This window comes from Mytilus californianus, unplaced genomic scaffold, assembly GCF_021869535.1.
Source record: "Mytilus californianus isolate M0D057914Y unplaced genomic scaffold, xbMytCali1.0.p SCAF_9, whole genome shotgun sequence".
Classification (NCBI taxonomy): Eukaryota; Metazoa; Mollusca; class Bivalvia; order Mytilida; family Mytilidae; genus Mytilus; species Mytilus californianus.
Window position 1 is genome coordinate 88,651,271 of NW_026262745.1, and position 13,156 is coordinate 88,664,426.

Sequence of the window (13,156 nt, forward strand, 5' to 3'; positions counted from 1 at the left end):
GAATATACATATTAATTTGCCGCTGGACGTTAAGCCGCTATCCATCATCATAATCATCAAATGCCAAAATTTTAGAAGAATAGATAAAACTATCTTATCAAACATACATGTATCTAATTAACACTGTTAATCATTGTACTGTTTTGTCTTCCCTTTTTTTATATACCACACATTGATTTGTAGCTTGTTCACAAATATTTTTTCAGGTCTTTAGAAATGAACGATTTCTAGTTCTCTATTTGGTATAAACAAAAAAAAAAACTGGGTTGTTTCCCTTTGGAGACTATAAGAACTGTTTTCTTATAAACATATTCTTTGAGTTGCCATTTTTCACAATAATCACAAATTTGGTAAATCTTCACTACCCTCGGAAATCATCACAATGTGTTCAGCATATATATAATAACATAAATACATCTGTTGAGCATGGTGAGAAACTTCAAATTCTTCTTTTATTTACTACATTTTCCATCCTTTTTTTTAATTCATACAGTACTAGTATAACAAGACAATTCATTTGTAACATGCACTGAAATTAGCCTTCACTATGAGATTTTAATGTCTAGTATGATTAATTTTCATAATTTGTCTATAAGTGCAATGTAGTCGAGACAAATTCAAGAAAAGAAGAAAATATGACTTTTTTACTGATATAAGTAAACACAAATCTGAATGCCTAAGGATACAAAGTAATCTACCTCCAAGGAGATTTACCTGTACCAGTAAATAAAATACATGTGTATATGTATTACCCCTGACTGACTGACATGTTTTAAGTTCCTTACTTCATGTACCATGAATACATTTAAGGAATGATCAATTAAATCTTTAATAGTACTGAACAAATGCTAAAAGGTTCATCTTGCAGTTAAAATTTATTTGTCATTAATTCTTTGCAACAGCTTGTGCATTGATCATATTTTACATTCATCATGAAAATATATATTCTATATATACATTGACTGTCATTGAGGTCACCAACTGTTCAATACGCCCTTCACAATAAAGAGATTATTGATCATTGTTAATAAACAATTAAATTGTCAAATCTTTTTTATTTATTAACACAAGTAAATATTTTAAGTCTATATTTTTTTTTTATTACATAGAGACATATTTATATTATTCTTTGTAATTATTTACATGATTAATATCGGAACTCCTAACACAAAATCTGCCCTCAATTACACAGATTATCGAATATCAAGAAAACTGTCAAATCTTTATTGTTTCGTAAACACAAATAAAGGTTTTAAATCAACAAACAAATTATTCTATTGTTGTAAGGGGTCAGTCATGTGTCAGTAGGAGTTTTGCAGCTGAATTACATTTCGGTTAGTAATAAAAAATATTTTATGTACAGATTAATGCTTTTTATAAGTGATTTATTAGATTTGAAATAATTTTTAAGTTCTGAAATATTCTACTTGTGTAAGTGTGTCAGTTAAACAATAAATCATTACTTAGATAAAAATTTATTATATGGGTAAAAAAAGTAACAGACTTTTTGTTGACCTTTTAAAAAGGCAGAATCAGGAACTGTTGTTTTCTTTTTTTCATGATTTTTTTCCCTGAAATTTCAAAATGTTTTTATCCTATTCATCAGGTGTTGGACATGTGTATATATAAATGGGAAATTTAAAGTGTGTGCAACTCAAAAAAGGATTGCACGGAAAACTTTTGAACTATTTTTCAATTTATGAAATTCACTTATCGTTCTGATAGTTTTTATACGCCCGTTTACGGGATGTATTATGGTATACCGTTGTCTGTCCGGACATCCGTCCAGACATGAACTCAAAAACGCTTTAACCAATTTGCATGAAACTTTTGGTGAATTGTTTATATCTATTGATGCGAGCCCCCTTTTGTTTTTTAAAAATTTTAGATTTTATGTTTCCGAGTTTTGGGGTTTTATTCATTAAAAAAGGGGATTTTCCAGTTTTCAGACAACAACTCAAAAATGCTTTGAGCAGATTTCATGAAACTTTGGTGAATTGTTTATATCTACTGATGTGAGCTCCATTTCGTTTTTTTATAAATTTTAGATTTTGTGTTTCCGAGCTTTGGGGTTTTATTCATTAAAGAAAGGGGGATTTTCCAGTTTTTGGACAATACATTTTTTTTTGTAACTCGAAAATGCTTTGAGCAGTTTTTATGAAACTTTGGTGAATTGTTTATATCTATTGATGTGAGCTCCCTTTCGATTTTTATAAATTTTAGATTTTACTTTCCGAGTTTTGGGGTTTTATTCATTAAAAAAAGGGGGATTTTCCAGTTTTTGGACAATAACTCCAAAATGCTTTGAGCAGTTTTCATGTAACTTTGGTGAATTGTTTATATCTATTGACATGAGCTCCCTTTCGATTTTTCTAAATTTTACATTTTACATTTCCGAGTTATGGCCATGGGATTTTATTCATAAAAAGGGGTGATTTTCCAGTTTTCAGACAATATCCTTAAAGTGCTTTGAGCAGTTTTAATTAAACTTTGGTGAATGATTTATATCTATTAAGATAAGCTCCCTTTAGTTTTTTATAAATTTCTGATATGAAATTGAGAAGTTATTGAGCTTTATTCTTTGAAAACGTGACAGGCGTATCATGCCCTCATGGCACAGCTGTTTATTTCTTATAATGATGAATGTTCCAATGTACACATTTTCTTCATATAAAACACATCGGAGTCACAGAGACAAACAGCAACATTCTGATGACCATATTTTGACCTCTAGTGATCTTTTGGCTATTTTTGTCCTTGGGTTGCAGACTGTCTAACACAAAAATGGACATGAAGGGCCATGTCCTTACTGACATGTCAGTTTTCTAGATGTCTTTATTTGTACACTTTGTGTTTTATTAAAACCCAGATGAATTAAACCTGATGTCAAGTCCGTAAATATTATGTTTTTTTTTTCTTTTGGTCATGTTGTTGGGAAATGAATATTATAAACATGATAAGAATTAAAAGTTAATTTTCCTTATTTATCAATACGTAGAATTGTTACTCTGAATTAATTTCTTTTCGTGGGTACCAATTTTCACGGATGAAAGAAAATGTTTGTGGGTGATCTGATTTTATGAGGGTCTGGATGAGGAGTTCTTCAATTCTATATTCTTTAATTTGTTTAACCATTTTTCTCTAATTTTTTAATTTTTGTCCATATTTTCTCTATTCTCCATATTTAGGCACCTTGTTATTATCTAAATATAGTTATTCTTTATATATTTTGTCCTACCGGTATTTTTCTTAATTCTTCTTTACCCATTTTATCTGCAGTTTTAGCCCATTATTCTCAATTCTGTTTACCCCATCCTGACCCTCATACATTGAGAACTTCCATCAATTAAAAAATTTGTCCTTGAAAAATGACATTTCTTGCTCATTTGAACACACATCTTTTAAGGAGATGTGGGGAAAATTGTATACTTTTTTCCATGTACTCAGAAAACAACAAAAAGCTATAGTTACAGTTAGATTTTATTATGTTGTATTTATTTCTTATTAAACCAAAGATATTTATCTTATCACTGTTTGTCTGGATTATTTGATAATGGCATCTTGTTAATAATTCCATCATCTATCTTATAAGTACATATAATCAGGGGATTAGTAAAAATGTTTCAACATTTTTGTACATATTAGACGAATTATTTTTACAAATCAGTCAGTCCCACTTACATACATGTATTAGCAGCAGTGGTAAACAGATAGACAGAAAATTTATTGTAAGTTTCATTTCCAATTTTGAAAATTTTGTAAAAGTTTACAAGGCATCTACATGTATACTTAGAAGACAGTATGTTGTAAGTGAAAAGTTAAGATTTACAAAGTGATCGTAAATACCATTGAAAGTTTTAGCTCTATGGAATACATCCTATGCATTCTGCCTATTTGTCATGGAAAAAATAAGTCATTCAGTCATAACATGGGATTTTTCAATGATAATTTCAAACTCAGTGTAATTCAAACTCAGTGTAATCATGGTAAAAAGGTGACCAAAGATAGTTCTGAATATTATTTTAAAATACCGGTTTATCTTATTCATAACTTTAATAAATATTTGTTGTTCTTTTCAGGTAATGTCTAAGAAAGTTTTAATCACTGGAGCATCAGGATTATTAGGCCGAGCTGTTTACAAGGAATTTGTGAATGAAGGATCATGGGAAGTTTTGGGTTTGGCATTCAGTAGGTGTACAGGCAAGTTAAGGAAGTGTGACATTACAAAAGATGAGGAAGTAAAAACTGTGATGAAAGAGTTTAATGTAAGTGTGTATGTCCTGGAAATAATTATTATATATATTGCTTAAAAAGTTCTAATCATGCTAATTAGGGATATAATAGAAAAACAAAGGATATATATGGGGCACCATCCATGACATAAAATCAGTACATGCACAGCAAAAAAACACACAAAAAGCAAAGGAACAGCTCTTTCATTGCTGTTCTTCATCTCAAAGTCATAGTGAGGCCTTCAACAGGGAGCAAAAAAAAACCTCTCACATATCGGCAAGTATGAGACTGCCCCTAGCACTGGCCAGAGCGGAATTCTTAGCCCAAACAAATTTTGATAGACTTTATAATATATGTAACACCACCAAAACTGGCTTTGTCAAAAAGAACATACTGAAAAGAAGTACATATTTAAAAACAAAATAGTTCCTATGAACATAATGAATAGCTTTAAATTTTAATCTACGTAGAATAAATTTTGGTAATTTGAAATGAAAGGTGAAATGCATAGTAAACTTTTTGAAAATTTGTATTAAATATGAAGGGTCTGCATAGTTGAGTAATTAGAAATATTTAAATATGATTGATCATTCAGGTAAGTTGTAGTAAAACAAATATAATGTATTTGATGAATTTGTATATATAATGAAAATATTATAATACATGTGAGTACTTATAGATGGGTAGTCATTGTTTTTTTATGCGCCCGACGCAGCAGAATGAACATTCAGTGTTATCCTTGTGACTTGTCTGTTTGTACATCCGTTAGTGTTTAGCATAAATCAGGCTGTTTTTTTTTCTTTTGAATTTTTAATTCCCATTTTATAATGCCAGGGTCCTTATAACTTAAAATATATCCACATTATTTGTTCTATAGTGGATAGTTGTCTCATTGGCAATCATATCACATCTTCTTATTTTTGTACTAATGCTATAATGTAAATTCATATATTATTACAGCCATCAGTAGTTATACATTCTGCTGCTGAGAGGAAGCCAGATGATGTTGAACAGAAACCAGATGCAACTCAAAAACTGAATATATCAGCAACCAAAGTAGTCTGTCAGAATGCAGGTATTTTTTCTTGTTTGCATAAAGCTAACTATTCATACTTAGTCTAGAAGATAAGGATCTTTACCATGTTTGCTGTGGGTATTATCTAATCTACACCACATGTAAGAATACCACTGAAAGTTTGACCTATATGTAATTTTTGTTAGCATGGTCTAAAATATGTTTGCCACTCTTCATATAGACTTTCTGTCAGATATTGGTATTAGTTTTATCCGTGAGTGCCATTAAAGATTTTGCCCGCTAACCCTGTTTTTCTTTTTGTATTTTTCATTGCATATAGTTTAAGAAGCCATTTTTAAAAATCATATAAAGTTCTTGTTATTTTTTATAATTTTTGAATGAAAACAGATGCCAATGTTAAATGTATGAAAAATCTAGAGAGAATCATATTCCTACCAAATTTTCAATTGCTTATATCTCAAAACCAAGAACACCATCCATTAATTTTTTTCTGCTTTCTAAGTCCCATTATTTATATAACCATCAATTTATGACAGTCTTTTAAAAAGCTTGTTATTTTTAAACTGAGGAGCAAACATTCTTATATATATATAAGATAGAACATTTATCACTGGTGTTATTGGGGTAAAGATTGCATTCACACAATCATAAAAATTATGGTGAAGGCGTGTTATTTATCAATGTTAAAGACTTTATCAGTATTATCCATGAGTGTGGGTATTTTAGATACTTAGCTATAGTTTTTTGGGGGGGGGTAAAAATTGCAATGGAATCCATGAGGCTGGTTAGCTATATTTTTGCAATCTTTTTTTGTGTTTTCCTATATATGTCAATATAAATTAAGAAGATGTGGTATGATTTCCAATGAGATAATTATCCATCAAAAACCAAATGAAGTAGATATGAGCAACTATACTGAGGTCTCCTTACGGCCTTCAGTAATAAGCAAAACACAATAAATGTGAGACAATTTTAATGAGAAAACAAACGACCTGATATATATATATACATAAGAAAATAAATACAAATATGATATGCAGTACTAGTTACAATTGAAAACCACTGAATTACAGATTCCTTACTTGGGACAGGTACATACAGAATGTAAGCATTTTATTTATGATATATACTCAAATATAAATTAAAACAAATGATGTGTAAGTGTATTACCATACTTACATGTATCATGCTTTAAAATTAAGACAATAATTCTTAAAAACAATAACACAAGTTAAGTGTTCTGCCCAGATATTTCATTAAGCATCCTGGTAAACAGGTAAATTATAAATACCATCTTGTTTCTAAAATAATAGCATCTCATCCATAACATAATCTATAAGAAAACCAATTCAGATTGCATTACATTCAAGAAGTATAAGCATCACATTACCATGATGCTATACAGGTCTGGGGAGAACACTGAAGTTGTAGATACATTACAGACCAAGGGAGATAACTCAATTACTTCTTATTATGTTTCTTTATTAATTACTATAGATTCTTTTGTTTTCATTGTTACCAATTTTAGTGGCTTGAGGAAAACATAAGTTTTTGTTGATATATTATTTTGTGGTTTTGCCAAAGTCTGCTTACAAGTCTATAGAAATTTTATAATTCAGTGAACACTTCAATTCCTTGCATGTTCACCTGTACAAATGAAATCCACGGAAAAAAATGAATCCACAGTAATTCAATTAAATATCTTGACAAAACTTCAAATAAATTTTGTAAGATTAACACTTGTTAACTATAAAAGGTAGGAAGATTTTCACTTCAAAGAAGTTTTCTAGCTGATTTATTCAGATATTTATTGATAAAACATTCATATATTTTTTTTAAGCTGCTGTTGGTGCTTGGGTATTATATATCAGTACAGATTACGTGTTTGAAGGGTCATCCCCTCCATATAAGGAGGATGCTACACCTAATCCACTTAACAAATATGGACAAAGTAAATATGAAGGTGAAAAGGTCACAATGGAGGTTAGTCAAGGTAGACATTTTACTTTTATGTTAATATCTTATTTGATGCTGTCATAAAATTGTGAAAGATAGCTGTTATATGGAATTGGGTTTCATCTTAATTTTAGTAGCCCTGAATAGGATTTTTTTAATAAGGAGATAGTATCCAAACAAATTGGTATTGATTGATATTTGCTAAAAAAGCTTAGTTAAAAAATATTGTCAATTCATATGTTTAAAATTTGGTTAAACTGAAAAAATTTACAGAACCACATGTTTAAAATTGGTTCGATAGTAAAAAAAAGAAAATCTACCAGTTGGCCATCAAAGATGGCAGCCAAGGATAATAAATCCAACTAATATTTCATCATTGAAAACTATCTATAGGATTATTGTAGTAATGAATATAAAATATTATTCTACCATATATATGTTCGTGCTAAAATCCTTTTGAAGTTTTTCATTTATGTAATACAAGATGGAGTTATTTCCCTTGGATCAATCTTGCAGTGCCAACTGGTTGATTATCGTATTTGACTAACCATTTTGATAAATGTGGTACAGCCAAGTTGAATCAATAGAAGATCCGAAATTGATATAAGTGTTCAAAAAACAAACAAGGCTTAAACAAATAAAAATCATTCAGGAAATTTCTAAAATATGGATGTCAGAAAAGCAAGTTGAATTTAGTTGATTTATCAAAGGATGGGCAAAGGGGAGTAACTCTGATTCAAATTGCATGACAATAGGAAACCATTTTTATCATTGTGTTTTGTTTGTAGACAATTCAATATTAAGAGTGCCAATTCTGTATGGAGACATTGAGTACTTGGACGAGAGTGCAGTGACTACACTATTTCAGAAGGTCACAAATTCATCTAAACCGTGTCCTATGTCAGATTATGAAAGACGTTTTCCAACTCATTGTGATGACATAGCATATGTGATAAGACAGTTAGCAGAGAAAAGGATCGTGAAAATTTACAATGTGTTTAAAAATGCCATTGAATGTTTCTTTATGTTATCATGGTTATAATACATCTGCAAAAAAATGTTTTAATTAAAATTAACTAAGTTGTCCTGAAAAGTTTATGATGGAAGAGTATTTTATTTGTAAGATAGGCTAAAGATACCAAAGGGACATTCAAACTCATAAGTAGAAAAACAAACTAAGGCTGTTAGTTTTCTCGTTTGAATTGTTTTACATTGTCATTTCGGGGCCTTTTATAGCTGACTGTGCGGTATGGGCTTTGCTCATTGTTGAAGGCCGTACGGTGACCTATAGTTGTTAATTTCTGTGTCATTTGGTCTCTTGTGGAGAGTTGTCTCATTGGCAATCATACCACATCTTCTTTTTAATATTGACAATGCCATAACCAAAAAATAGGAACTTCGAAAAGACAAAAGAAAGTACACAAAACATAACATAGAAAACTAAGCAACACCACCCATATTGACAAACAGGGGGTGATCTAAAGTGCTATGGAAAGTTAAGCAGATCCTACACCACCTGTGGCACATGTCGTGTGGCTCATGTAAGTACAAACCCTGTGGTTGTAAGATTCTTCATGAAAACAGTTCCTGAAATAGTTTTTCAAATACGTACAAAAGCAAGTCTTTCCATTTTACTTTTAAATTAAATTTGCAATGTTAATTATCATGATTATACATGCAGTGTATCTGGATATTTGATAGATGCAAACATATTTAATTTATTGACACCTCTGATATTTTATAAATTCTAAGTATTTTAATAAATAAATAAAAAGGATTAATTATTTACATCATCAGAAAAAATATGTTTGTATATTTATTCATATAATTTGCATATCTACAAATACTTGAATGCGATTGCTTGGTTAGAATTTGTTCCTTGGTTTACACTTTAATAGACCATGTTGCCTAATCTACTTTTATTACCTATTTCAACACTCTGTTAATAGATATATATGCTAATAAATTGACAGAAAAAATATAAAACATGATATGACAAATGTTTAGTTGAAAATTATAGGGATAAAACACATTTTGTGTAGAGGTTTATACAGTTTGCAAAATAATTTGGGTCATGGTAACACATCATCAGCCTTAAGGATGTTTGCTCCTCTTGATTATGAATTATTGTCAGATATTCGGAATCCTTTGGTTTTATCCATTTAGTGACATAAAGAATTTTGCCCGCTAACCATTACTTTTCTTATCATAATTTAGAAAATCTTATCATAGAAAAATGATGTCAATGTTAAATGTATTAAAATTCTAGAGAGAATAATGTCCCTCCATATTTTCAATACCGGTAGCTTATATCTTGAAAACAAGCATAGTGACATAGACACTTTGGTAAGCTGCACCTTTTCAAAGTGTCTATGTCACTATCACAGTTGGAGGTGGCAAGCTGCAGCTTTTCAAAGTGTCTATGTCACTATCACAGCTGGAGATGGCAAGCTGCAGCTTTTCAAAGTGTCTATGTCACTATCACAGCGGGAGGTGGGTGAGCTGCAGCTTTTTAAAGTGTCTATGTCACTATCACAGCTGGCAGTGGCAAGCTGCACCTTTTCAAAGTGACAGCATCACTAGCACAATTGTGGTGTCTGAGGTGGCAAGCTGTAGCTTTTCAAAATGTCAGTGTCACTATCACAGCTGGAGATACCAAGTTGCAGCATTTCAAAGTATCAGAGCCACTATCACAGCTAGAGGTGACAATTTTCAGCTTTTTAGCTCACCTGGCCCCAAGGGCCAAGTGAGCTTTTCTCATCACTTGGCGTCTGTCATCTTTCGTCATCGTTGTTAACTTTTACAAAAATCTTCTCCTCTGAAACTACTGAGCCAAATTTAACCAAACTTGGCCACGATCGTCATTAGGGTATCTAGTATAAAAAATGTGTCTGATGACCTTGCGTGCCAACCAACATGGCCAGCATGGCTAAAAATAGAACATAGGGGTAAAATGCAGTTTTTGGCTTATATCTCTGAAACTAAAGCATTTAGAGCAAATCTGACATGGAGTAAAAAAGTAACCTGATATATCTTCCCTGAAATTTGTAGATGAATCAGATAACCCGTTGTTGGGTTGCTGCCCCTGAATTGGTAATTTTAAGGAAATTTGCAGTTTTTGGTTATTATCTTGAATATTATTATAGGTAGAGATAAACTGTAAACAGCAATAATGTTCAGCAAAGTAAGATCTAGAAATAAGTCAACATTACCAAAATTGTCAATTGACCCCTTACGGAGTTATTGCCCTTTATAGTCAATTTTTAACAATTTTTTTCGTAAATTTTTGCAATCTTTTACAAAATCTTCTCCACTTAATCTACTGGGCCAAATAGAATTAAACCTAGCCACAATTTTCAATAGGGTATCATAAATGAAAAAATTATCCGATGACCCTGCCATCCAACCAACATGGCCACAATGGCTAAAAATAGAACATAAGGATTTACTATAGAAGTCTAAGGGAAAATTGTGAAAAAACCAATTTCAAATTGTCACAACTTGAAAACTAATTTAAATAATGATAAGGGGTCTTCAGTACCTATTGTAGGTCTAGTTACTAGTGGGATGACCTGCTTTTAATTTAACTACTGGGCCAAATTAAACCAATCTTGGCCTCAATCATTATTAGGGTATCTAATACTAGTACTATTTATTATGATTTAAACCTTATTTTACATGATTTCATAAAACCACAGTAGATACAGGTGAGCGACACAGGCTCTTGAGAGCCTCTAGTTAAAGTGTCAGTATCACTATAATTACAGTTTGAGGTGGAAGGATGTACACCATGAAAATTTTAATGTAACAATCAAAAATAGAGGTTGAAGGTAATACCTTATCAAACTATTTCTCCAGATTCACAGTTGGAGGTGGAGGCTGCTCTTTAAGAACTGGGGATTGAAATATATTAAAATATTACTATTAGTTAAATACCAGCATCACAAATGTACTACTATGACAGTTGGAGGTGAGAAGCTGTACACTTTCTATCAGTGCCACAATCAAAGATTGATGCTGAGGTCTGCACTATTTATTAAAACCAGAGATGGAGGTAGAGGGCTGTACTTTTAGTGCCACAATCATACATTTGGATTGAGGGCCATTTTTGCCATATCAAACTATTAGTACAAGTATCACATTGAAGGTGGAGGGCTGTATTATTTTTAGTTGTTAGTCCTCCAATAACAATTTAAGATTGAGGGCTGTACAGCCTATCAAAATCTAAGTACCTTTATGACATGAAGATTGGACACTACTCTGTCATGCTACAGTGCACAAATCACAGTTGGAGGTGTAGACCTCATGCTACAGTGCACAAATTACAGTTGGAGGTGGAGACGTCATGCTACAGTGCACAAATTACAGTTGGAGGTGGAGACGTCATGCTACAGTGCACAAATTACATTTGGAAGTCGAGACATCATGCTACAGTGCACAAATCACAGGAGGAGTTGGAGACGTCATGCTACAGTGCACAAATCACAGTTGGAGGTAGAGACGTCATGCTACAGTGCACAAATCACAGGAGGAGTTGGAGACGTCATGCTACAGTGCACAATTCACAGTTGAAGGTGGAGACGTCATGCTACAGTGCACAAATCACAATTGAAGGTGGAGAGGTCATGCTACAGTGCACAAATCACAGTTGAAGGTAGAGACGTCATGCTACAGTGCACAAATCACAGTTGAAGGTGGAGAGGTCATGCTACAGTGCACAAATCACAGTTTAAGGTGGAGAGTGATATCAAAGTTGGAGATTCAGGACTAAACTCTATTCAAGTTTCTTTCTATCTGTTAAGATACAGTCAGGATCTGTGATATTTCAATACACTAAAGAGCAAACTGGAAAAGGGAGCACTTTCTCAGGAGGAGGAATTGAGAGGACTTTAAAAACAAAAAAAAAACGTTTATTTTAGAATCAGAAGTGTGAACTCAAAATACAAAATGAAGACTTGGAAAAGTGTATGAAGTTAGTGGATGACTTGTTGAGTGAAAAACATCAGGTAATAATTTAATTTTAAATTAATTTAAATACATTGTTCTTGTACAGAATGTTTTAATTTTACATATTAAATTAGTTAATTTAAAAAAGAGCTGATACTTTATTGTTAAATGTTGAAAACAAATATGAAATATATAAAAAATGATGTATATTATAATTATATATGCATCATATGATCTTTTTTTTTGATAAAAAACTGTAAACTTATGCAATTCAAGACACAGTTATTTTTTTTACAATGTTTACACTGAACAATGTTTTAGCAGAAAAAGGGAACATATTTTATTTTTTTCATTTTTATTTTGTTTAATCAGTATATTGTTTTGTTATCATTGCGCACATGGTTAGTTACACATTTTCTTGTATATTTTAGAGTTTTATGTGGCCATTCTACCAACCAGTGGACCCTATAGCCTTAGGCCTCTATGATTACTTTGAGATAGTCAAGAAACCAATGGATATCAGTACAATTAAGGTGAGAGTTATAAACAGAAGTAAGTGCTTTAATATGAACAGAGGTTCAATATACCATGACAGGGGGGTCAAAATACCATGCCTAAATACAATTTTCAAAACATCTTTTGCAGCATGTTAAATACATACAAACTACTTATTGGAGTAGTATTACTATGTAAAAGAGTAAGAATAGATAGAATGTTTTAAATTAGAGGTGTATAGTAGGGGGTTCAATATACAATGGCAGGGGGTCAAAATACCATGGCTTAGTAAAATTTTCAGCATTTTAAATACATACCAACTACTTACTGGAGTATTATTACTTTGTAAAGGAATCAGAATATCTAGAATTTTTGAAATTGGAGGTCTATAGCTATTCTTCCTCCTTTAAATAGTAATAATACTGCAACACATGGTTAGTATGTATTTAGCATGCTGGAAAAGATATTTGGAAAACTTTACCTAGCCAT

General features: G+C 31.5%; 1 protein-coding gene across 1 annotated transcript in view; it reads left to right on the plus strand.

Annotated features, from left to right (window-relative positions):
* Positions 1-13,156, plus strand: part of LOC127716024 (methionine adenosyltransferase 2 subunit beta-like) — a 30,294-nt gene that overhangs the window by 12,966 nt on the left and 4,172 nt on the right. The window contains exons 2-5 of the mRNA XM_052222146.1: positions 4,080-4,265; positions 5,194-5,308; positions 7,110-7,262; positions 8,014-8,219. Coding sequence (XP_052078106.1) covers positions 4,083-4,265; positions 5,194-5,308; positions 7,110-7,262; positions 8,014-8,219 — 657 coding nt within the window. The 5' untranslated portion in view covers positions 4,080-4,082. The remainder of the gene's footprint in view (positions 1-4,079; positions 4,266-5,193; positions 5,309-7,109; positions 7,263-8,013; positions 8,220-13,156) is intronic.